The 26,727-nt window shown below is 32.4% G+C and overlaps 4 protein-coding genes across 4 annotated transcripts; 2 read left to right on the top strand and 2 right to left on the bottom strand.

Annotated features, from left to right (window-relative positions):
- Positions 1-330: 330 nt before the first annotated feature.
- On the bottom strand, positions 331-3,981 carry LOC128160903 (ubiquitin-like protein 4A). The gene is made up of 4 exons (XM_052824200.1): positions 3,964-3,981; positions 2,379-2,484; positions 1,850-2,073; positions 331-553 (listed from the first exon to the last, which is right to left on the bottom strand). The coding sequence occupies exons 1-4, from the start codon at positions 3,979-3,981 to the stop codon at positions 455-457; spliced, it is 447 nt and encodes a 148-aa protein (XP_052680160.1). The 3' UTR covers positions 331-454.
- Positions 3,982-6,690: 2,709 nt separating this feature from the next.
- LOC128158949 (uncharacterized) lies at positions 6,691-9,399 on the top strand. The gene is made up of 2 exons (XM_052821937.1): positions 6,691-6,770; positions 7,420-9,399. Exon 2 carries the CDS (start codon positions 7,433-7,435, stop codon positions 9,101-9,103), a length of 1,671 nt encoding a protein of 556 aa, XP_052677897.1. The 5' UTR covers positions 6,691-6,770; positions 7,420-7,432; the 3' UTR covers positions 9,104-9,399.
- Positions 9,400-13,047: 3,648 nt separating this feature from the next.
- On the bottom strand, positions 13,048-21,328 carry LOC128160902 (ubiquitin-like protein 4A). The gene is made up of 5 exons (XM_052824199.1): positions 21,296-21,328; positions 21,158-21,169; positions 15,710-15,815; positions 15,181-15,404; positions 13,048-13,873 (listed from the first exon to the last, which is right to left on the bottom strand). Exons 1-5 carry the CDS (start codon positions 21,326-21,328, stop codon positions 13,766-13,768), a joined length of 483 nt encoding a protein of 160 aa, XP_052680159.1. The 3' UTR covers positions 13,048-13,765.
- A 620-nt stretch (positions 21,329-21,948) lies between these two features.
- Positions 21,949-24,529, top strand: LOC128158950 (uncharacterized). Its single transcript, XM_052821938.1, has 2 exons — positions 21,949-22,066; positions 22,526-24,529. Exon 2 carries the CDS (start codon positions 22,539-22,541, stop codon positions 24,204-24,206), a length of 1,668 nt encoding a protein of 555 aa, XP_052677898.1. The 5' UTR covers positions 21,949-22,066; positions 22,526-22,538; the 3' UTR covers positions 24,207-24,529.
- Positions 24,530-26,727: the final 2,198 nt, after the last annotated feature.

The raw sequence follows: 26,727 nt of genomic DNA, 5'->3' as shown, positions 1-26,727 counted from the left end.
CTTTTATCTCAATGCAGGTCTACCCAATAAAAAAGATAAAATCATTAAACACATTAGGTTCAAATCATATCATTTAACTTGAATCTGTGTCTGCACAAAAAAATAAAATCAGTTTCCAAAAATATGATAATTAATGCTCATGGGTAATGCCTCATTTTGTCACAAACTGTACCTTGAAATGGGAATAACTCAATTAAAAGAAATCTAAAAAGAAAACTGAGAGTTACTCCCCTTCATTAAAAAAACAAAACATGACTGCAGCATTATCTATTACATGTATAAATGAATTTTACTTTTTTGCCCGAGAAACTAAAAATGAATATTAAAATAGTCTCAGAAGCAAATTGCAAGTAAAACCAGAGTAGAATTTTTTCTCCCTTAAATTATTAAGACATATTATCTGATTTAAAAATCACAGATAAAAAAGTTTGGCAGCTTGTCCAATTATTCATTCCTAGCTGACTTCAGCAATTCCATTTGTTTGTCTTAGCTTGGTAATGGCAAATCGTTCAATGTCATCTAAACTTAATTTCTGTATCCTGGAATTGAAGTCCTGGAAAAAGACGTGAAAATATATGTAACAAAAAACTCAATTTGAAAATATTATTATCTCAACATTTAAAGGGACTTGGGTACAATTTCAAATCAAAATTTATTTTTGTTTATCTATGAAAATGGTTTATTTGCACACTATAAATGATTATTCCTTTAAACAATATTTTACTGTGGAATCATTTAAATTTAATTCTTAAGAATTTTTCTTACTTAAAATTAACTTTCTCTATTTTTATCAAAATACTTCTTAAAAATAAATGCAAATTATTTTAATTCAAACATTAATAGAAACTTTTATGGTTTCATACTTCTCTTAAAAACCCTAAAATCCCAGATCTTTTGGGGACTTTGCCCCTTGGACCCCCACCAACTTAGGGACCATAAAACTAAGACTAGCTTACATTCTCACTTCTCCACTATATATTCCTATTGAAACAAGAGGCCCACTGGCCACATCACTCACCTGAACATATCATTTTATTTCAGTGTTTAAATATTGTCCCTATTTACTAAGCTTCTATTTTAACTTTGAACCCCTTTTGGGAACCTAGTATTAGTCTGGGGATCACGATTTAACCAATTTAGAATTTACACTAACTTGGAATGCTTGCATTGTAATGTCACAAAAATAACATTATTATATTACTTCTTGAAAAGAATTTCAAACATTTTTCCTATATATTTCTTTCATTGTTAGAATTTTAACCCCTCTTAGAGCCTCAGTATAAGGCCAGGGTTCACAATTTTAGCAATTTAGAATGTTCACTATATATTCAAACTTAAGTGTAAATATTAGTATTCCAGGTGCAGTGGTTCTTGGGAAGAAGATTTAATAAGACCCTATTTGTACTGTTTTACAATTATTTCTGTTTTAAAATATTTTCATAATTTAAAACCCCCTTTCCACCCAAAAATTTGGCTAAATTTGGCCAAGTTATTCTAGAGAGGAAGTGAAAGTGAAAAGTTTACAGACAGATGGACAGACGGACAGACGACGGACAACAGGTGATCAGAAAGGCTCACTTAAATCGTCGGTTCAGCTGAGCTTTAAAAAAGTTCAAAAGTGACCTCATTTAATTCTTATGGCCCCTAGGCCAGGAATTTGATCTGAACACACTGGGGGCCTCTGATGAAACGTAGTAACAGCTAGGGTCCCAACTATATATTGCAATATTTTCATTCTTCTTGTTATAATATTCTTCATAACATATATAAAAGTATCTTTTTTAAATGATGATGGTACATCTCTCTTTAACACTTAACATTTTTTGACAAAACACCTGTGTTGACTTACTTTCTGGAATTCAATAAGGACCTTCTCTACATCCTGTGGTGTGAAATGTCTCTGTAAGAAAACTCTTAATTTGTCCCAGAGGGCAGTGGTGGTACAACATAAGAGGTCTGCAGCAAATTTTGGAACATTCCCAGGAGAGGGGGTACCAGCTTTATCAGACTTCTTGGTGAAAAGGAACAACCTGTCTCCCTCTTGAACGTTGTAAAAACTCAACCGTTTGTCATCTAAAAACACAGACCATCACACAATAACCTTTTTTTGCATTTCTCATGAATCAGTGAATATACACACATTTTACAATACAGTTAAACACGGTTATAGCGAACATGCTTATAATAAATTGATGCTTACAACAAACATCCCTTGCACTTTGTTATAATCGTGTTGTACTCTAACACGTTTGCATCTCTCACATTTTAAAAAATACATTTTTACAAACATGTTTTAATTTAAGAAATCCTATAAATATGTAAGAACCCCTAAATAATCTTGATATTTTTTCAAAAATGATATTCCTACTAATACATGCCCGCTAAAGCTTTTCCTTTGAAGACCAGTTTCTGTTCCTCAACAGGAATCGCAATCTGCATGGCCAGAATTTCTTTTAATCCTTGCACAGTCTGGCCCGAGGAAACCTACAATTGAATATAATAAAATTCAAAATTGATAACAATACCTGTTGATTCAAAGTATGTGCGAGATAAGTTTTTCTGATAAGGGCCATTGTCAACCCAACCATATTTTTGGCCAATTATCCTCATCCTTAGTTTAATTAAAACTTACTCCAAAAGCAAATTTAAGATTCTGGAAACAATTTAAATCTTTTGATAAAACTGGGCAGTGGGCATACCACTTGACAATCAAGTTTATCAATCATGTTAATAGACCTGTTTTCATTTCTTTGTTAAAGATCAGCAAAACATGAATTATTTAGGTTGCTTGACACAACAATTAAAATTTTATTTGATGGATCGATAAAGAATTTTTTTGAAATACGATTTCACAAAAAAGGATTAAAAAAAGAATCAGCTTTCAAGTATTTTACATGATTTTTTTCTATTTTTTCAGAGAAACCGGAAAACTCATTTTGGCTGTGAACAGGATATTTTTAAGCTTAAAATTTGGTCTCAGTTGATGGCTTGATGCACCATACAGTTATCTGTACTTACATGTCAGATACAGCCAAATAAACATGTACCGGTAATCTTTTTTATAAAATTTACAATTACAATTTTCAATTTTCAAATAAATTTACAATTTTCTTAATGTGATATAATCGACTGCAGACATGATTTCATAGAACTTTATAGTGTTAGGAGAAGAACAGTAATATATATCTAAAAACTGACTTCGTAATTTACTTAATGCCTTGCATTGTAATATAACATGAAATTCATCACCAATTTTGTTACAATTACACAAATTACAATAACGTTTACTTCTTTCAACAATACCCCACCTTCCTATTTCAACAGGAAGGTGATGATTTGTAGTTCTAAACTTAACTAATATTTTTCTTAATTTACTGGGTAACAAGAGTAAGTAGCGTTCACATTCAAAATTTGTTTTATAAATTCTATATATAACACCCTTAGTCGATTCCTGAATATCGTTATGCCATTTTTGTAAAAATTGATCTCTTAACCTTTGGTTAATAGTTGTCTTAATCCAACTGGAGTTATAATGGTACGATTCGTGATCACATGTGACCATAAATTTGAAAGCCCGCATTTATCTAAAACATTTTTTAAAGAGCATAGCCATGGATTTAATATTTGTCCCTTATCAAAAAGAATTCGTACATACATATATATGATTTTGCTTAACTTGTTTTCACTGCTATTGATTATGTTGGCCCAGAATGAAAATGGTTATATACAGAGGAAATCGTCCAGTTTCACCATATACCATGTAACTAGGTGTACAACTTGTACATCATCATGATTATTTCGTTCAGTCTGTGCACGTGATTTCTCTTAGGTTTCTGAAATTAATTTAAGATTGGTTTGATTTCAGCCTTGTCAGTATCTCGTTACGACTAACTTGATTTGATTTGAACATATTTTATTGTGTAATTGCACAAGAGGATTGGAAACAAAAAAATAATAACTTACGTTTTCCTCTCCTCTCATTACGACTGGGTTAAGTAATAGACTCATAATTGTATCTCAAGCGCTGTGAATTATATAATTACAGTCGTTTTTCTTAAGATAAGGAGAAAATATACTCGATAGATTTAAATATTTCAAATTAAATCACTTATAAAACAGTTGATTTTTTTTAAATATTCCATGCATGTACTTAGATAAAAAGTGTTATGCTCTGATGTTTATGGGGATATTTTTTACGGGTTGCCAACTTGGTACATGAACTTGATCAACTCTATGATACAAAAGAATACGTAAATACAAGTACCGGCTGTGTACCGTGATAATATATTTATGTTCCCAGGCTATGCCCAACGAACTTCTAAAATTAATACCTTTAATAATTATTTTTTATATTTCATATTTGTTCACACATGTTCTTTATATGAAAGTTATTAATTCTTATATTTCACATTTGTTATACATTCTTTTTCAAATAATTCTTACTAGTGTCTATGTGCATATAACTATGATGTATAGTATCTTATATATATGCAATCACATCGATTTTCAAAATCTCTGTTTTTTTTTAATATCCTAATTCGTACATAATGAATAAATTTTCTGCAATGATCGCTACCTTCATAACCCGCATGAATCATCAAAGAAAGCATTTCATTATTTATATTTACATCTTTCTTTTGACTAATTAATAAATTGATTATCAAAAGTAAGTAAAATTCACTAAATTGCTGTTAATGTACGTAAGTACCTTAGCTAAAAGAAACAGCCAAATCGTCTCCTGTGAGACTCCGAGTCTGACATCATCATGATTATTTCGTGCAGTACGTGATTTTTCTTAGGTCGCTGTAGGCTTCGACCAATCGATAAACAGGGCGTGTCAATTTCACTCCTGTCGGTTTCTCCTCAGTTTCAGCCGCTGTAGATTTCGACCAATCGATAAACTGGGCGTGTAGATCTTAGTCTAGCTGAGTCCGTAAGAAATATAGGAAATAATACTCGGTAGATGTAAATATACAGTAATGAGTGCGAATTATGCATATATGGTATATTCCCAACTAAAATATCAATTAATTGATTAATTTGCTAGAATAGTAATTCTAATTTTGTCTTTTTCAGTACATAATCTATATATTTTTTAATACGCTGAGGTTTTATTTTTAAAAAATGATATTTACCCAGTGAAAAAATATCCAGAGTCTTGAACCAGGCAACGTCGAATGCGATGTACGGGGAGTAGCTCTTGTGGTTTTTTTGTTTTTTTTTACCTTTGATCAGATGCAGGAATTTTGGACACGCCTACCAGACAGTTAGAAATTGTGATACGTACATGTAGCATCCTTGTTAGAAATTGTTTTTTTGTAGCATCCTTGATAATGGAGAACAAACTTAGAAATTGTGATACGTACATGTAGCATCCTTGTTAGAAATTGTTTTTCGTAGCATCCTTGATAATGGAGAACAAACTCTGTATCTGAAGCTAGCCTATGTTTCAAATCCAAAGTTGATCCATGAAAGTTAGTCGGAACAGTTGTTTTATCAGTCAAACCTGCATTTAACTATTTAAAAAGCTCACAACTGCTCCAGCATCGAGATAATCAAGATTAAGCTCTCTATCTGAAGCTACCTCTACTTACACACCCATAGTTATATAAACAGTTCAAGTCTGACTAGATATGAGCAGAATTTATCATTTTATAACCAGCTTCAAGACCCGAACACAATTTGAGTTGCACCAACATCTTAAACTTGCCTAAGCATCTAGATAATCAAGATCACTCTGTAACTAAAAACTACCTCTGTGATTCATTTAAATAGTTAAATCAACCATGCACATTTGAATTTGTAGTATTATTTATTTAAACATAAACACATGAACCGCTCCAAAAAGCTTAACCTCCTCCAGCATCTGAAATTTAAAGAGTTACAGAGCATCATATTTGGTGGTTGTTATCTGCAATAATGTAGCCCTCTCCCGATTATTTTTTTTGGGGGGGGGTGGGGTTGGGGGAGGAGGGGGGGGGGGGTAGACTACAAATCTATAGGCATCTCACCATGCGCGGATCAAGAACATTTTCTGCCTTCATTTTGACTAGGATGCATTGCCGTCTCGCTTCTTTTCACGAACATTTATAATAAATTTAATGTGAGACGCACTATGATTTACTTATGTTTCACAGGGTATAAACCAAAAACATTAAAAAAAACTTTAAATGTCTCAAATCTTTTTACATTGAAAGGGTCTATAATTAGAGACGTATCTTTTAACTGGAAGAGAAATCTATACTAAAAAATAATGATCAACTGCTTAAAAATATTGGCATATAAACCAACCATATGGCCTGTTACAAAAATTACACTATTATATATATAATAAAACTTGCTCTGCTTTTATATCTGGGACACTTTTGATGCATGACCCTCTTGCTCAACTATTAATTAGTACGAAAGTACACAACAATAAAATTGCACATTAAACCCATTTGGTTTTTATATATGTATTTAGTGCTCTCTAATATTATGCATATGACATACCGAACATAAATAAAATTCGTCAAAATAGTAATTCTGCTTGTGTCTTATTCTTTACATATTCTATATTTTTTTAATAGACTAAACTTTAATTTTAGAAGAAAAAGACGAAAAAATAATTAGAGACCCAACCAGGCAACGTCGATAGCGATCAACGGGGAGTAACTCTTGCATTCGTTTATAAATTTCTAATCAGGTGGTCACATTCAGAGCAAGATCAGCCATGTTTTGGGGACGCGTACCAGACAGTTAAAAAATATGTAAAACATTTTTATAACAAGGTTTGTTTTCTTATTAACTAAAATTAAATTGCAAGCTATGGTGAATAAAACATATAAACGTTAGCCTAATTCTAATTAGATCTGAAATTATGAATAGAAATACCCTAAAACATCATAAAACTACTTTCGTTTTGAATCTAATGTTCTGTTTATTCATAGGAGTTTGAATTTTTATCAATAAAGCCAAAAAACTTACTTTATTGACTGACCCATGAGCTGATTTTTATCAATAAAGCCAAAAAACTTACTTTATTGACTGACCCATGAGCTAGCTCATGGGTCAGTCAATAAAGTAAGTTTTTTGGCTTTATTGATAAAAATTCAAACTCCTGTGGTTTATTCAACTCCATAATTTACAGGTAATCAAACGCAACAATATTAGCTGAGTTTTTTAGAAATGATTTATAAAATTCTGAAAACTGTCTAATAAATTATATTAATGTCCCACTGAAAATAAAAATTAAAGGGGGGGGGGGGGGGTAATTTTAATCATTTAGGTGATTTTTATAGAGAAATATCTAAATTAAAATAATGTCACATACAGAATCAATTCTTCACTGTGACAGTGTCTGAGAATTTAGAAAACATTAAAATCCTTTTATTTTTATAATTGAACATAAAAGTTACAAGTATTCAATATTTTTTTTAGAAATTGAACAGCCATGGATCCTCATTCTAGTGCCCAGGATGTTCACCGATGTGACCTTTGTGAGACCGCCATAGTACACAGCTACTGTGACTTTTGTCATGTCAACCTCTGCAAGCCCTGCATTGGAGATCCCATCTCAGATGGATACGACAAACATAAAATAGTTCCATTCCAGGAACGAAGATCAACCCTCATCTATCCAAAATGTGAAACACACTCACAAAAGAATTGCAAATTTCAGTGCAAAGATTGCAACAACATTTTTGTTTGTTCTTCCTGCATGGCATCTGAACAACATGGCAGACATAAATTTGTAGAAGTTACAGAAGTATTCAAGACAAAGAAAGACGATATAAAAAAAGATAAACAAGAGTTCGAAAATCATATTTCCCCTACATATGAAGAAATTTCACATGACTTGGAAAATCAGCTTGCCAACTTGGATGGAGGATATGAAAAACTTACAACAACAATATCCAAACAAGGAAAGCAATGGCACAGAGAAATCGACGCCATCATCAACAAAATGAAAACTGAAATCAGCGAGATAAAAGTGAAACACAGAGACATTTTACAGAAACATTTGGATGAAATCAAACAGATACAGTCTCTCATAAAAGAAACATTACAGACCATAAGGAAAATCGAGAAATCCACTGAAGTATCTTCAACCATTGAATACAGCTCTAAGATCAGAGAGTTCAGCAAGCTTCCACCCAAAGTTAAGGTTACATTGCCAACATTCATTCCAAAACCAATAGACCGTGAGAAGTTGTGTAGTTTGTTTGGACAGATCACCCCATTATCTACTGCTACAGAAGAAAATGTTTTGTCACTAAACCAACCCAACACTTCAGTCAGAGAACTACTAGATGAACCAAAGCTTGTTGCCACAATACAGACTGGGCATGAAAATCTACGCCATGTTACCTGTCTAAATGATGGTAATATATGGACGAGTGGAGAGACCAAAGATATCAAATGCTTCAACATTAAAGGTTCACTCCTCCAAACAATCAAAGCAAAATCAAGATATTGGCCTAATGATATAGCTGTAGACATTAACATGGATCTATTGTACGCTGACGGGACAACAAGGACAGTAAATAAAGAAAAAAATGGACAGACAGAAGTGTTGATCAGATTACAGGGGTGGGTGCCTGTTAATCTGTGTGTCACCTCTACTGGTGATCTCCTGGTTACCATGTTCAGTACTGATTACACTCAATCCAAAGTTGTCCGTTACTCTGGATCTACAGAGAAACAAACCATTCAATTTGATGATAAAGGTAAACCACTGTACTCAGGGAATCATAATACTAAATACATCACAGAGAACAGAAACCATGACATCTGTGTAGCTGACTGGGCGGCTGGTGCAGTAGTGGTGGTTAATCAGGACGGGAAACTCAGATGGAGATACACCGGTCATCCCTCAGTTACCAAGAACAAACCATTTAAACCCCGGGGTATCACAACAGACAGCCAGAGTCGTATCCTGACAGCAGACCCTTACAACCATTGTATCCACATTCTGGATCAGAATGGACAGTTTCTCCGTTACATTGATAACTGTGATCTGGAGGATCTTTTTGGTTTATGTGTGGACAATAATGACGATCTGTTTGTGTGTGAGTACAACAAAGGCAATGTAAAGAAAATCAAATATCTAAAGTACCGGTAGACGTCATCAATTATAAAAATGTGATGAAAATCAAACAAAAGTGGTCTTTTTCTGACGTGTATATTGAATTTCTTTGCTGGCATTTTCTATGAAATAGATTTAAACTTTGCTTTCCTTATACTGATTGATTCATAAATTCTATTCTTTCATTATTATAATATTATTAATTCTATTTTCAATAAAAAAAACACATCTCTAATCCAAGTCCATTATTTGAAGAAAGTAGCATTTGAGCGTTGTTTGCATGTTATATACAGCTGTTGTTCCTTATCAAATAAATTGACAAGTGTCATGATCATCAGTGTCATGTCAATTACCAAGATAGAAGCAGATTTCGCATGTTGCTCGGTCTTATACAAACAGTTTACTGGTATTACATGTACAAACGTATATGTAAAAGTTATATATTATTATAATATTTTAATTATTTATATATTATTAATGAAAAATATTTTAAGGGCTTAAATTGACAGGGACCATTTATAAGTATTAATAGAACATTCCTGAAACATATATAACAGTTTTTAACAGCTGTTTAGTGTACAAGAAAAACATTGCTTTGTATGTTTCGAGCAGAGGTATGTAATTTGGGGCACCTGTTTTATTGTGTCAACTGGTCATAGGAAAATTCTTTGCTGTACTTCAACTCTTGTATGTATATATATGATTGTATTTTTAACCGGGTTTTCCAACGGAAAAATCCGGTTATTAAAATGGTGAAAATGGCGGGCGGGCGGGCGGCTGCCAAAAGGGTAATCATTGTACGGATAACTCCTCCTACAGTTTTCAAGATAAGAAGTTGTTCTTTTGCAGATCAATTGTACATATATCAGAGGTGTGCATATTGCTAGAATTTTGATTTCTGATAATTTATAAAAAAAAGAAAATACTATAGCTTTTGAACTTTTTTTTGGCAAAATGTTGCATATAGGGTACTCCATTTCACTGGATACGGGTTGACATGGATTATGGATACAGTTCACATAAAAGAAAACCCAGTTTGCTGTCACATTGACAGCTTATCACTTGTTATTTAATATTGCAGTAGTTATCATTATGATAATGAAATCGGGTTTTTTTAAATCAGTTTTAAAAAAGTGGGTATCATAATAAACTCATTCGAAAAAAAATTCCATTAGAAATGTTAAATAACAAAACGTAGCATTGTATTTTTTGAGAACAAGATTTTCCCTATATATTTCTATTTTAAACTTTGAATCCCTCAAGGGGGGGGGGGCAGTATTGGTCCGGGGTCACAGTTTTAACAATCTAGAATCTACACTATCTGAGGATGCATGCATAGTAATCTTACAAATTGTAGCATTGTAGTTCTTGAAAAGAATTTTGAACACCTTCCTTATGTTTTTTCATATTGAATTTTGAACCCTCTTCAGGCTGCAGTATTGGTCCAGAGTCATATTGGTTATTGAGCATTAAAGTTATTGAGAACAAAGAACTATATATGATAAGAGTTCAATTTGGCCCCCCTAATTCACTATTATTAATATTTAAAGTGTTTCGGGTACAATAAAATCAAATGTTATGTTATAATTTAGAAGAGTTGATATAAAATATAGTTTTTACGTATTTGTTTGATTTATTTGCACCCACTTGCAGTATATGACGTCAGAAGTGACGCTTTTTCTATAATTCAATCAAAATCAGACGAAAATTGACATTTTTCTCATATTTTTACGAATGGGAAATATAGAGCGCATGCTTGAACCAGGACAATTTTTTTGTCACTTATTAGACTTGGCTAGATACATCTCTGATTAAAATATTTTGTTGCATGGTTCTGCAAGCATGCGCTCTATGTTTCCTGAAAGAAAAACTGCTTGAAAACAAGCTCTTTTATGCTAAAATGCAAAAATGGCGGGAAAGGTTGTCTTTACAATGCCGTATATCTAAATTGTGGGCACTTGAATCAAAATGAACATTTAGTAAAAACATCACATATATATCTGTACAAAGAAAACAAAGAATTACAGTAAAATAATGATATTCCTTTTAGGGGGCCATTTTAGGCCCATACCATATATAGTCCTTTGATTTATAAATTATCTTCTTTAATTTATATTTTTTACGACAGTTACACATAGTTTATAATGTACATAATTTATTTTTTTAATATTTACGACTGTGGAAGTGGCAGAAAATAAATCCATGACAGCAATGAAGTCTAATAAGATTTAATTTTACATGTATGTAAACGATTCATTTTCACAGGATGAATCTCTGCCATTCAGTCAATTGAAAGGTGACTGAAACGTAACTGAAATGTGACTGAATGGCATATATGTGCCATTCAGTCACCTTTCCAGACCATTCAGTTATCATTCAGTTGACTGAATGGCAGAGATTTATCCTGTGTTTGTCTTCATGCACAGTGATAAAATAATGTTTTTTTTTTATGAACAAAAAAATAGTCTAGTGAACTTCCATATTAATAATACAGGGACGTAGCATCATCGTTTTTCCAAATCAGACAATCTTCTTAAAAATTTACACAAAGAAAATAATTTGGAACATACTTACCCCTCACTTTTTTCTAAAGAATTGTCGAGAATTTGAGGGACTATATATACATTATTAGATACTTGACGACCCACCACGGCTTTAGATAGCTTAAAGATTTGAATCGAAGAACGGGGAAATTGTTTTACTGTTTGCCTGTATCAAACCACATGCAATGGCCCTCGCCATTTAGCAATGAAATTGATCTAACTTCATAACTTTCATTCCGTAAGAAAAAAAATTAATTCCAGAAATGACATTAACAGTGATAATTTCATAGAAAAACAATTGATCTGAAACACAGGATAACATAAAATATTAAAATTATTACTGTTATTCTATGTTTGTAATCTATCCATTTTTTTTCATAATTTCAATGTCTATATCACAATTTTTTATTGTTCGTAATATTTTCTTTTTTGAAAAAAAAAATATTATCGTTGTATGTACTGTGTTTGAAAATATACACAAAACAACTAGACCCAACAAACATGGGGGAAAATCAATCATATCCTAAATAATTCATTATCCTTGAATGTAACGTTCTGATGCGATGCAAAACCTGTCCGACAAAGACGTATACATCCATTTTGGCCCGGCCTGCCCCTAGAGTCAGAACCCATACTCCAGGGGACATAAAATTTAAATTTTTGTAGAGGACTTCCTGGTAAACGTAATTATGAAGTCAGTTTTTCATACAGATGTGCGAGAATAGAGAAGAAGATTGCACCCCCCCCCCCCATGTCCTGAACCCCTGATCCAGGGGCCATGAATTTTACAATTTAGATAGAGGGTTTCATGGACATCATAATCATGCATTTAGTTTTAAACAGATATATACATGTATATATAAGAAAAGAAGATTTTATAAGCTTTAATACATTTTTACTATTTGGACATATTGGCCCCATCCTTGAGCCAGAACCCCTGAACCAGGGGCCATGAATTTCACAATTTTGGTAGAGGGCTTCATGGACATCATAACCATGCAACCAATTTTTTCTTCACATGTGTGGGAGTAGAGAAGAAGATTTTTAAAAATTTGGATTTTTTTTTGCATATCTGGCTCCTTTTGTGGTGCCCCAGGGATGATAGAGCCACGAATTTCACAATTTATATTCCTCTTACCATAGAGATGCCTCACACCAAAAATGGTAACAATTAGCCTTGTAGTTTTTAAAAAGAAGTTAAAAATGTAAAATTGGTAACGCACAATGACGGACGAAAATGGATAGCAATAAAAACGTGATATTTAGCAAAGGCAAATGTTAACTAGAACATGTTTGTTGTTTTTTTTTTTTTTGTTTTTTGTTTTTTTCATACAAATTAACCAAAATTTCACAGATTTTCCCCAATTCAAAAGCCACAGGTTCCTTTTCAAAAACAGAGAAAAATCGCTAACGTACATTGAAAATATAAAACAAGACTTCTGGTTAAATTTTATTCAATCCATAAGCAAGACTTCATCAATGGATGATTGAACATTGAACACAACAATTTAAAATATTAAACCACAATACAAGTTTACAAGCATTAAATCATCTAAAAAAAAGAAGGGAGATATCTCTTGTTAGTACTGATTATAATATACTATCAATCTTGACATTTCCCTCAAATTCACACAATGACTCAACATGCATGCATCTCATCATTTATTAATCATACACTTTGTCTATATAAAATTAAACCATATAAATCAAGCTTTTATCTCAATGCTGGTCTACCCAGTAAAAAAGATAAAATCATTAAACACATTAGGTTCAAATCATATCATTTAACTTGAATCTGTGTCTGCAGAAAAAAATAAAATCATTTTCCAAAAATATGATAATTAATGCTCATGGGTAATGCCTCATTTTGTCACAAACTGTACCTTGAAATGGGAATAACTCAATTTAAAGAAATCTAAAAAGAAAACTGAGAGTTACTCCCCTTCATTAAAAAAACAAAACATGACTGCAGCATTATCTATTACATGTATAAATGAATTTTACTTTTTTGCCCGAGAAACTAAAAATGAATATTAAAATAGTCTCAGAAGCAAATTGCAAGTAAAACCAGAGTAGAATTTTTTCTCCCTTAAATTATTAAGACATATTATCTGATTTAAAAATCACAGATAAAAAAGTTTGGCAGCTTGTCCAATTATTCATTCCTACTGACTTCAGCAATTCCATTTGTTTGTCTTAGCTTGGTAATGGCAAATCGTTCAATGTCATCTAAACTTAATTTCTGTATCCTGGAATTGAAGTCCTGGAAAAAGACGTGAAAATATATGTAACAAAAAACTCAATTTGAAAATATTATTATCTCAACATTTAAAGGGACTTGGGTACAATTTCAAATCAAAATTTATTTTTGTTTATCTATGAAAATGGTTTACTTGCACACTATAAATGATTATTCATTTAAACAATATTTTACTGTGGAATCATTTAAATTTAATTCTTAAGAATTTTTCTTACTTAAAATTAACTTTCTCTATTTTTATCAAAATACTTCTTAAAAATAAATGCAAATTATTTTAATTCAAACATTAACAGAAACTTTTATGGTTTCATACTTCTCTTAAAAACCCTAAAATCCCAGATCTTTTGGGGACTTTGCCCCTTGGACCCCCACCAACTTAGGGACCATAAAACTAAGACTAGCTTACATTCTCACTTCTCCACTATATATTCCTATTGAAACAAGAGGCCCACTGGCCACATCACTCACCTGAACAACAGTTCCTCATATCATTTTATTTCAGTGTTTAAATATTTTCCCTATTTACTAAGCCTCTATTTTAACTTTGAACCCCTTTTGTGAACCTAGTATTAGTCTGGGGATCACGATTTAACCAATTTAGAATTTACACTAACATGGAATGCTTGCATTGTAATGTCACAAAAGATAACATTATTATATTACTTCGTGAAAAGAATTTCAAACATTTTTCCTATATATTTCTTTCATTGTTAGAATTTTAACCCCTCTTAGAACCTCAGTATAAGGCCAGGGTTCACAATTTAGCAATTTAGAATGTTCACTATATATTCAAACTTAAGTGTAAATATTAGTATTCCAGGTGCAGTGGTTCTTGGGAAGAAGATTTAATAAGACCCTATTTGTACTGTTTTACAATTATTTCTGTTTTAAAATATTTTCATAATTTAAAACCCCCTTTCCACCCAAAAATTTGGCTAAATTTGGCCAAGTTATTCTAGAGAGGAAGTGAAAGTGAAAAGTTTACAGACAGATGGACAGACGGACAGACGACGGACAGCAGGTGATCAGAAAGGCTCACTTAAACCGTCGGTTCAGCTGAGCTTTAAAAAAGTTCAAAAGTGACCTCATTTAATTCTTATGGCCCCTAGGCCAGGAATTTGATCTGAACACACTGGGGGCCTCTGATGAAACGTAGTAACAGCTAGGGTCCCAACTATATATTGCAATATTTTCATTCTTCTTGTTATAATGTTCTTCATAACATATATAAAAGTATCTTTTTTAAATGATGATGGTACATCTCTCTTTAACACTTAACATTTTTTGACAAAACACCTGTGTTGACTTACTTTCTGGAATTCAATAAGGACCTTCTCTACATCCTGTGGTGTGAAATGTCTCTGTAAGAAAACTCTTAATTTGTCCCAGAGGGCAGTGGTGGTACAACATAAGAGGTCTGCAGCAAATTTTGGAACATTCCCAGGAGAGGGGGTACCAGCTTTATCAGACTTCTTGGTGAAAAGGAACAACCTGTCTCCCTCTTGAACGTTGTAAAAACTCAACCGTTTGTCATCTAAAAACACAGACCATCACACAATAACCTTTTTTTGCATTTCTCATGAATCAGTGAATATACACACATTTTACAATACAGTTAAACACGGTTATAGCGAACATGCTTATAATAAATTGATGCTTACAACAAACATCCCTTGCACTTTGTTATAATCGTGTTGTACTCTAACACGTTTGCATCTCTCACATTTTAAAAAATACATTTTTACAAACATGTTTTAATTTAAGAAATCCTATAAATATGTAAGAACCCCTAAATAATCTTGATATTTTTTCAAAAATGATATTTCTACTAATACATGCCCGCTAAAGCTTTTCCTTTGAAGACCAGTTTCTGTTCCTCAACAGGAATCTCAATCTGCATGGCCAGAATTTCTTTTAATCCTTGCACAGTCTGGCCCGAGGAAACCTACAATTGAATATAATAAAATTCAAAATTGATAACAATACCTGTTGATTCAAAGTATGTGCGAGATAAGTTTTTCTGATAAGGGCCATTGTCAACCCAACCATATTTTTGGCCAATTATCCTCATCCTTAGTTTAATTAAAACTTACTCCAAAAGCAAATTTAAGATTCTGGAAACAATTTAAATGTTTTGAAAAAACTGGGCAGTGGGCATACCACTTGACAATCAAGTTTATCAATCATGTTAATAGACCTGTTTTCATTTCTTTGTTAAAGATCAGCAAAACATGAATTATTTAGGTTGCTTGACACAACAATTAAAATTTTATTTGATGGATCGATAAAGAATTAAAAAAAGGATTAAAAAAAGAATCAGCTTTCAAGTATTTTACATGATTTTTTTCTATTTTTTCAGAGAAACCGGAAAACTCATTTTGGCTGTGAACAGGATATTTTTAAGCTTAAAATTTGGTCTCAGTTGATGGCTTGATGCACCATACAATTATCTGTACTTACATGTCAGATACAGCCAAATAAACATGTACCGGTAATCTTTTTTTAAAATTTACAATTACAATTTTCAATTTTCAAATAAATTTACAATAATCTTAATGTGATATAATCGACTGCAGACATGATTTCATAGAACTTTTTAGTGTTAGGAGAAGAACAGTAATATGTATCTAAAAACTGACTTCGTAATTTACTAAATGCCTTGCATTGTAATATAACATGAAATTCATCACCAATTTTGTTACAATTACACAAATTACAATAACGTTTACTTCTTTCAACAATACCCCACCTTCCTATTTCAACAGGAAGGTGATGATTTGTAGTTCTAAACTTAACTAATATTTTTCTTAATTTACTGGGTAACAAGAGTAAGTAGCGTTCACATTCAAAATTTGTTTTATAAATTCTATATATAACACCCTTAGTCGATTCCTGAATATCGTTACGCCATTTTTGTAAAAATTGATCTCTTAACCTTTGGTTAATAGTTGTCTTAATCCAACTGGAGTTATAATGGTACGATTCGTGATCACATGTGACCATAAATTTGAAAGCCCGCATTTATCTAAAACATTTTTTAAAGAGCATAGCCATGGATTTAATATTTGTCCCTTATCAAAAAGAATTCGTACATACATATATATGATTTTGCTTAACTTGTTTTCACTGCTATTGATTATGTTGGCCCAGAATGAAAATGGTTATATACAGAGGAAATCGTCCAGTTTCACCATATACCATGTAACTAGGTGTACAACTTGTACATCATCATGATTATTTCGTTCAGTCTGTGCACGTGATTTCTCTTAGGTTTCTGAAATTAATTTAAGATTGGTTTGATTTCAGCCTTGTCAGTATCTCGTTACGACTAACTTGATTTGATTTGAACATATTTTATTGTGTAATTACACAAGAGGATTGGAAACAAGTTCTTATAACTTACGTGTTCCTCTCCTCTCATTACGACTGGGTTAAGTAATAGACTCATAATTGTATCTCAAGCGCTGTGAATTATATAATTACAGTCGTTTTTCTTAAGATTAGGAGAAAATATACTCGATAGATATAAATATTTCAAATTAAATCACGTATAAAACAGTTGATTTTTTTAAAATATTCCATGCATGTACTTAGATAAAAAGTGTTATGCTCTGATGTTTATGGGGATATTTTTTACGGGTTGCCAACTTGGTACATGAACTTGATCAAGTCTATGATACAAGAGAATACGTAAATACAAGTACCGGCTGTGTACCGTGATAATATATTTATATTCCCAGGCTATGCCCAACGAACTTCTAAAATTAATACCTTTAATAATTATTTTTTATATTTCATATTTGTTCACACATGTTCTTTATATGAAAGTTATTAATTCTTATATTTCACATTTGTTATACACTCTTTTTCAAATAATTCTTACTAGTGTCTATGTGCATATAACTATGATGTATAGTATCTTATATATATGCAATCACATCGATTTTCATAATCTCTCTTTTTTTTTAATATCCTAATTCGTACATAATGAATACATTTTCTGCAATGATCGCTACTTTCATAACCCGCATGAATCATCAAAGAAAGCATTTCATTATTAATATTTACATCTTTCTTTTGACTAATTAATAAATTGATTATCAAAAGTAAGTAAAATTCACTAAATTGCTGTTAATGTACGTAAGTACCTTAGCTAAAAGAAACAGCCAAATCGTCTCCTGTGAGACTTTGAGTCTGACAACATCATGATTATTTCGTGCAGTCCGTGATTTTTCTGAGGTCGCTGTAGGCTTCGACCCATCGATAAACAGGGCGTGTCACAGTCAATTTCACTCCTGTCGGTTTCTTCTCAGTTTCACCGCTGTAGATTTCGACCAATCGATAAACTGGGCGTGTATATCTCAGTCTGGCTGAGTCCGTAAGAAATATAGGAAACAAGTTGCTGTCCTTTAAAAAAGGACTACAATACGTGGACCATTTGCATGTGTTTCCAACGAAAACGTGAAAGCCTTATAGCCCTGACTTTTTATCTCAAAATGTAAAGGAGTCATACTTCTGAAATAATTATGATCTATCTATGAATGAAGTTTGCATGTATAGTATCAAGCATTTGGTGAATTCTACTATTTGCGCACACATTACGATTCGCACTACTTTGTTAGCTTTGTGTAAATTAAAAATTTCATATTTTGATGCATTTTTCTTGAGATTTAAACTTTCAAAATTTAATCGGGAAGTTCTCTAGCCTCGCCTACTATAAATGTAAAGTTAAGTTACATGCGTATTCGGAAAGCAACAAAACATTGCAAATTATGCTATTTGATGCATGTTGTAGTTTCGGCATAACATTAACTTATTTCATAATACTGATTGTTCATATCACATCCCAATCATTTCTTTAAAAGGAATACTTTGTTTCTGTACTGTTTACCGACAACTTTACAATTACAGCGCCTTTGAACTTATGTGTGCATATGGCACGGAATCCCGATCCAGATTCAGATAAACGTGTGCTAGCCTGGTTCCCTGAGCTACCCATTACCCACAGGAACCAGAATAGCTCATGCGCAAGCTGAATTTTCCCCATAGCATCCGGTTTAACCTCGCTTATATATTTTCTGAGTACATAATCTATAGATTTTTAATACACTGAGGTTTTTAAAAAAAAAGAAAAGATATTTACCCAGTGAAAAAATATCCAGAGACTTGAACCACAGGGGCATCGTATCCGCTCTACACTCTATGACATATATATAATAATACACTGTATTATTATATATATGTCATAGAGTGTAGAGCGGATACGATGCTCCACAGGGGCATCGTATCCGCTCTACACTCTATGACATATATATAATAATACACTGTATTATTATATATATGTCATAGAGTGTATTATTATATATATGTCATAGAGTGTAGAGCGGGCATCGTATCCGCTCTACACTCTATGACATATATATAATAATACACTGTATTATTATATATATGTCATAGAGTGTAGAGCGGATACGATGCCCCTGTGCGGGGAGTAACTCTTGTGGGTTTTTTTTTTTTACCTTTGATCAGATGCAGGAATTTTGGACACGCCTACCAGACAGTTAGAAATTGTGATACGTACATGTAGCATCCTTGTTAGAAATTGTTTTTTTGTAGCATCCTTGATAATGGAGAACAAACTCTGTATCTGAAGCTAGCCTATGTTTCAAATCCAAAGTTGATCCATGAAAGTTAGTCGGAACAGTTGTTTTATCAGTCAAACCTGCCCAAACAGAAAAAATAGCCTTCGGGATCATATCAATGGCTTATGTGTAAATCATGGTTTTGAGATGATTTCGGTATAGGAAAATTTCACATGCAAATGAGTTAATGGATCATGATTCTCAAGTGATCTGTTAAACTAAACAAATTGCAAGAAAACCATGGTCCTGGTATGATCTGTTGTAACTAACAACTCGTATCAAAACCATGGTCCTGGTATGATCTTTTGTATAACTAACAACTCATATCAGAACCATGGTCCTGGTATGATCAGTTGTAACTAACAACTCGTATCAAAACCATGATCCTTATATGACCTGTTAAAGGACAATTATACAATAATTTCTTTAAAAAATAATGACCACTTAATTTATAATTTGCAACAGACAATTATATACTTTTAATTTTTGAAATACTTTGTCAATTACCAAATATGAAAAATAGTATACATGTATGTCACATGAACTGTATCGTTAAGCCAATTAATATAATCTGAATTAGAACACAGGATCAAAGTCTTCCATAATTTAGATGAAAATTTAATGTAAGAGTTATTTCAAACTCTTCTAGCAATTATTACATGAATTGTACAAATTAAAATATTACGTATGCATTTCAAAACCTAGCTGCAGGTCTGTAGCTTCCGGTCTGAACTAATGATACATGTACATCCATGCATTAGTTGCTTGCTTCACTTAATAAATCACTTGATAGTGTATTGTAAATTAGTCTTTATAAAATATTATTTACCTCAAGTGAATAAGAATATATTCCCCCAAAATACTTCTATAAATTCACTTTATAAATATGCCAAGATAGAGCAAGATGCCCAACAATAACAAATGTTCCTGACATGTACATCACATTTAGGCTCCAAGATGAACATTCAAAATTTGCAACTCAACTTCCTGTTATGCAGAAATCTTAATTCTTAGTGGTCAGTTTATCTGGCATTTAACGAATCATTTCAAACGCATGCTCTGTTGCCTTCTAAGATAATAGCACATACCAGAATCACAAGAAAATCATAGCAGACTCAAAACCAAGAAACAAACCACATCAGGATCATACTTCCTTATTTGTCACCTATGATTTGGGTATGATTCATTTAATGGATCATGTCTAAATCATAGAACAAAATCATGAATTTGTGAGTTTGATATGATTTTTAAGTGATTTTGTGATGATTTCTTAAGAAAAGTTTTTGTTTGGGTGCATTTAACTATTTAAAAAGCTCACAACTGCTCCAGCATCAAGATAATCAAGATTAAGCACTCTATCTGAAGCTACCTCTACTTACACGCCCATAGTTATATAAACAGTTCAAGTCTGACTAGATATGAGCAGAATTTATCATTTTATAACCAGCTTCAATTACAAGACCCGAACACAATTTGAGTTGCCCCAACATCTTAAACTTGCCTAAGCATCTAGATAATCAAGATCACTCTGTAACTGAAACTACCTCTCTGATTCATTTAAATAGTTAAATCAACCATGCACGTTTGAATTTGTAGTATTATTTATTTAAACATAAACATATATGACCTGCTCCAAAAAGCTTACCTCCTCCAGCATCTGAAATTTAAACAGTTACCAGAGTATCATACTTGGTGGTTGTTAGCTTCAATAATGTAGCCCTCTCCCGATTATTTTTTTTGGGGGGGGGGGGGTGGGTAGACTACAAATCTATAGGCATCTCACCATGCGCGGATCAAGAACATTTTCTGCCTTCATTTTGACTAGAATGCATTGCCGTCTCGCTTCTTTTCACGAACATTTATAATAAATTTAATGTGAGACGCACTATGATTTACTTATTTTTCACAGGGTATAAACCAAAAACATAAAAAAAACGTTAAATGTCTCAAATCTTTTTACAGTGAAAGGTTCTATAATTAGAGACGTATCTTTTAACTGGAAGAGAAATCTATACTGAAAAATAATGATCAACTGCTTAAAAATATTGGCATATAAACCAACCATATGGCCTGTTACAAAAATTACACTATTATATATAAAAAAAAAACTTGCTCTGCTTTTATATCTGGGACACTTTTGATGCATGACCCTCTTGCTCAAATATTAATTAGTACGAAAGTACACAACACTAAAATTGCACATTAAACCCATTTAGTTTTTATATATGTATTTAGTGCTCTCTAATATTATGCATATGACATACCGAACATAAATAATAATTCGTCAAAATAGTAATACTACTTGTGTCTTATTCTTTACATATTCTATATTTTTTTAATAGACTAAACTTTAATTTTAGAAGAAAAAGACGATAAATATTTACTCTCAAGGAAAAAATATTTAGAGACCTAACGTCGATAGCGATCAACGGGGAGTAACTCTTGCATTCGTTTATAAATTTCTAATCAGGTGGTCACATTCAGAGCAAGATCAGCCATGTTTTGGGGACGCATACCAGACAGTTAAAGAATATGTAAAAAAATTTATAACAAGGTTTGTTTTCTTATTAACTAAAATTAAATTGCAAGCTATGGTGAATAAAACATATAAACGTTAGCCTAATTCTAATTAGATCTGAAATTATGAATAGAAATACCCTAAAACATCATAAAACTACTTTCGTTTTGAATCTAATGTTCTGTTTATTCAACTCCATAATTTACAGGTAATCAAACGCAACAATATCAGCTGAGTTTTTTAGAAATGATTTATAAAATTCTGAAAACTGTCTAATAATTTATATTAATGTCCCACTGAAAAAAAAATTAAAGGGGGGGGGGGGGGTAATTTTAATCATTTAGGTGATTTTTATAGAGAAATCTAAATTAAAATAATGTCACATACAAAATCAATTCTTCACTGTGACAGTGTCTGAGAATTTAGAAAACATTAAAATCCTTTTATTTCTATAATTGAACATAAATGTTATAAGTATTCAATATTTTTTTTTAGAAATTGAACAGCCATGGATCCTCATTCTAGTGCCCAGGATGTTCACCGATGTGACCTTTGTGAGACCGCCATAGTACACAGCTACTGTGACTTTTGTCATGTCAACCTCTGCAAGCCCTGCATTGGAGATCACATCTCAGATGGATACGACAAACATAAAATAGTTCCATTCCAGGAACGAAGATCAACCCTCATCTATCCAAAATGTGAAACACACTCACAAAAGAATTGTAAATTTCAGTGCAAAGATTGCAACAGCATTTTTGTTTGTTCTTCCTGCATGGCATCTGAACAACATGGCAGACATAAATTTGTAGAAGTTACAGAAGTATTCAAGACAAAGAAAGACAATATAAAAAAAGATAAACAAGAGTTCGAAAATCATATTTCCCCTACATATGAAGAAATTTCACATGACTTGGAAAATCAGCTTGCCAACCTGGATGGAGGATATGAAAAACTTACAACAACAATGTCTAAACAAGGAGAGCAATGGCACAGAGAAATCGACGCCATCATCAACAAAATGAAAACTGAAATCAGCGAGATAAAAGTGAAACACAGAGACATTTTACAGAAACACTTGAATGAAATCAAACAGATACAGTCTCTCATAAAAGAAACATTACAAGCCATAAGGAAAATCGAGAAATCCACTGAAGTATCTTCAACCATTGAATACAGCTCTAAGATCAGAGAGTTCAGCAAGCTTCCACCCAAAGTTAAGGTTACATCGCCAACATTCATTCCAAAACCAATAGACCGTGAGAAGCTATACAGTTTGTTTGGACAGATCACCCCATTATCTACTGCTACAGAAGAAAATGTTTTGTCACTAAACCAACCCAAAACTTCAGTCAGTGAACTGGATGAACCGGAGCTTGTTGCCACAATACAGACTGGGTATAAATATCTACGCAGTGTTACCTGTCTTAATGAGGACAGCATATGGACGTGTGGAGAGACCAATGATATCAAATGCTTTAACATTAAAGGTTTACTCCTCCAAACAATCCAGACAAAATCAAGAAAGTGGCCTAATGATATAGCTGTAGACAGTGATGGTAATTTACTGTACTGTGATTGGACAGACAGGACAGTGAACAAAGTAAAGAATGGACAGACAGAAAAGTTGATCAGAATACAGGGATGGGTGCCTGGTAATCTGTGTGTCACCTCTACAGGTGATCTCCTGGTTACCATGTACAGTGATGATGGAACTCAATCCAAAGTTGTCCGTTACTCAGGATCCACCAAGAAACAAACCATTCAATTTGGTGATGAAGGTAAACCTCTGTACTCAGTGAATGATCGTAACAAATACATCACAGAGAACAGAAACCATGACATCTGTGTAGCTGACTATAAGGCTGGTGCAGTGGTGGTGGTCAATCAGGACGGGAAACTTAGATGGAGATACACCGGTCATCCCTCAGTTACCAAGAACAAACCATTTATACCCTATGGTATCACAACAGACAGTCAGAGTCGTATCCTGACAGCAGACTGGTACAACAATTGTATCCACATTCTGGATCAGAATGGACAGTTTCTCCGTTACATTGATAACTGTGATCTGGAGGATCCTACTGGTTTATGTGTGGACAATAATGACAATCTGTTTGTGTGCGAGCATTTCAAAGGGAATGTAAAGAAAATCAAATATCTAAAGTACCGGTAGACATCATCAATTATAAAAATGTGATAAAAATAAAACAAACGTGGTCTTTTTCGGACGTGTACATATTGAATTTCATTGTTGGAATTTTCTTTAAAATAGATTTAAACTTTGCTTTCCTTATACTGATTGATTCATAAATTCTATTCTTTCATTATTATAATATTATTAATTCTATTTTCAGTAAAAAAAAAAAAACATCTGTAATCCAATTCCATTATTTGAAATAAGTAGCATTTGAGCATTGTTTGCATGTTATATACACCTGTTGTACCTTATCAAATAAATTGACAAGTGTCATGATCATCAGTGTCATGTCAATTACCAAGATAGAAGTAGATTTCGCATGTTGCTCGGTCTTATACAAACAGTTTACTGGTATTACATGTACAAACGTATATGTAAAAGTTATATATTATCATAATATTTTAATTATTTATATATTATTAATGAAAAATATTTTCAGGGCTTAAATTGACAGGGACCATTTATCAGTATTAATAGAACATTCCTGAAACATATATAACAGTTTTTAACAGCTGTTTAGTGTACAAGAAAAACATTTCTTTGTATGTTTCGAGCAGAGGTATGTAATTTGGGGCACCTGTTTTATTGTGTCAACTGGTCATAGGAAAATTCTTTGCTGTACTTCAACTCTTGATTGTATATATATGATTGTATTTTTAACCGGGTTTTCCAACGGAAAAATCCGGTTATTAAAATGGCGGGCGGGTGGGCGGGCAGCTGCCAAAAGGGTAATCATTGTATGGATAACTCCTCCTACAGTTTTCAAGATAGGAAGTTGTTCTTTTGCAGATCAATTGTACATATATCAGAGGTGTGCATATTGCTAGGATTTTGATTTCCGATAATTCATAAAAAAAATACCAGCTTTTGAACTTAGTCATTTTTTGGCAATATATTGCATATAGGATACCCTCATTGTACGGATAACTCCTCCTACAGTTCTCAAGATAGGAAGTTGTTCTTTTGCAGATCAATTGTACATATATCAGAGGTGTGCATATTGCTAGAATTTTGATTTCTGATAATTTATAAAAAAAAATACTAGCTTTTGAACTTTTTTTTGGCAAAATGTTGCATATAGGGTACTCCATTTCACTGGATACGGGTTGACATGGATTATGGATACAGTTCACATAAAAGAAAACCCGGTTTGCTGTCACATTGACAGCTTATCACTTGTTATTTAATATTGCAGTAGGTATCATTATGATATATGATATATCATTAAATCAGTTTTAAAAAAGTGGGTATCATAATAAACTCATTCGAAAAAAAATCCATTAGAAATGTTAAATAACAAAACGTAGCATTGTATTTTTTGAGAACAAGATTTTCCCTATATATTTCTATTTTAAACTTTGAATCCCTTCGGGGGGGGGGGGGGGGGGCAGTATTGGTCCGGGGTCACAGTTTTATCAATCTAGTATCTACACCATCTTAGGATGCATGCATAGTAATCTTACAAATTTTAGCATTGTAGTTCTTGAAAAGAATTTTGAACACCTTCCTTATGTTTTTCCATATTGAATTTTGAACCCTCTTCAGGCTGCAGTATTGGTCCAGAGTCATGGTTATTGAGCATTAAAGTTATTGAGAACAAAGAACTATATATGATAAGAGTTAAATTTGGCCCCCATAATTCACTATTATTAATATTTAAAGTGTTTCGGGTACAATAAAATGTTATGTTATAATTTAGAAGAGTTGATATAAAATATATTTTTCACGTATTTGTTTGATTTATTTGCACCCACTTGCAGTATATGACGTCAGAAGTGACGCTATTTCTATAATTCAATCAAAATCAGACGAAAATTGACATTTTTCTCATATTTTTACGAATGGGAAATATAGAGCGCATGCTTGAACCAGGACAATTTTTTTGTCACTTATTAGATACATCTCTGATTAAAATATTTTGTTGGTTCTGCAAGCATGCGCTCTATGTTTCCTGAAAGAAAAACTGCTTGAAAACAAGCTCTTTTATGCTAAAATGCAAAAATGGCGGGAACGGTTGTCTTTACAATGCCGTATATCTAAATTGTGGGCACTTGAATCAAAATGAACATTTAGTAAAAACATCACATATATATCTGTACAAAGAAATCAAAGAATTACAGTAAAATAATGATATTCCTTTTAGGGGGCCATTTTAGGCCCATACCATATATAGTCCTTTGATTAATTATCTTCTTTAATTTATATTTTTTACGACAGTTACACATAGTTTATAATGTACATAATTTATTTTTTTAATATTTACGACTGTGGAAGTGGCAGAAAATAAATCCATGACAGCAATGAAGTCTAATAAGATTTAATTTTACATGTATGTAAACGATTCATTTTGTCTTCATGCACAGTGATCAAATAGTAATAAAATAATAATGTTTTTTATGAACAAAAAAATAGTCTAGTGAACTTCCATATTAATAATACAGGGACGTAGCATCATCTTTTTTCCAAATCAGACAATCTTCTTAAAAATTTATATATA

Source organism: Crassostrea angulata, chromosome 8 (genome assembly GCF_025612915.1).
Source record: "Crassostrea angulata isolate pt1a10 chromosome 8, ASM2561291v2, whole genome shotgun sequence".
Lineage (NCBI taxonomy): Eukaryota > Metazoa > Mollusca > Bivalvia > Ostreida > Ostreidae > Magallana > Magallana angulata.
The sequence above is the reverse complement of the archived record's forward strand: the minus strand, read 5'-3'. Positions and strand labels throughout refer to the sequence as shown.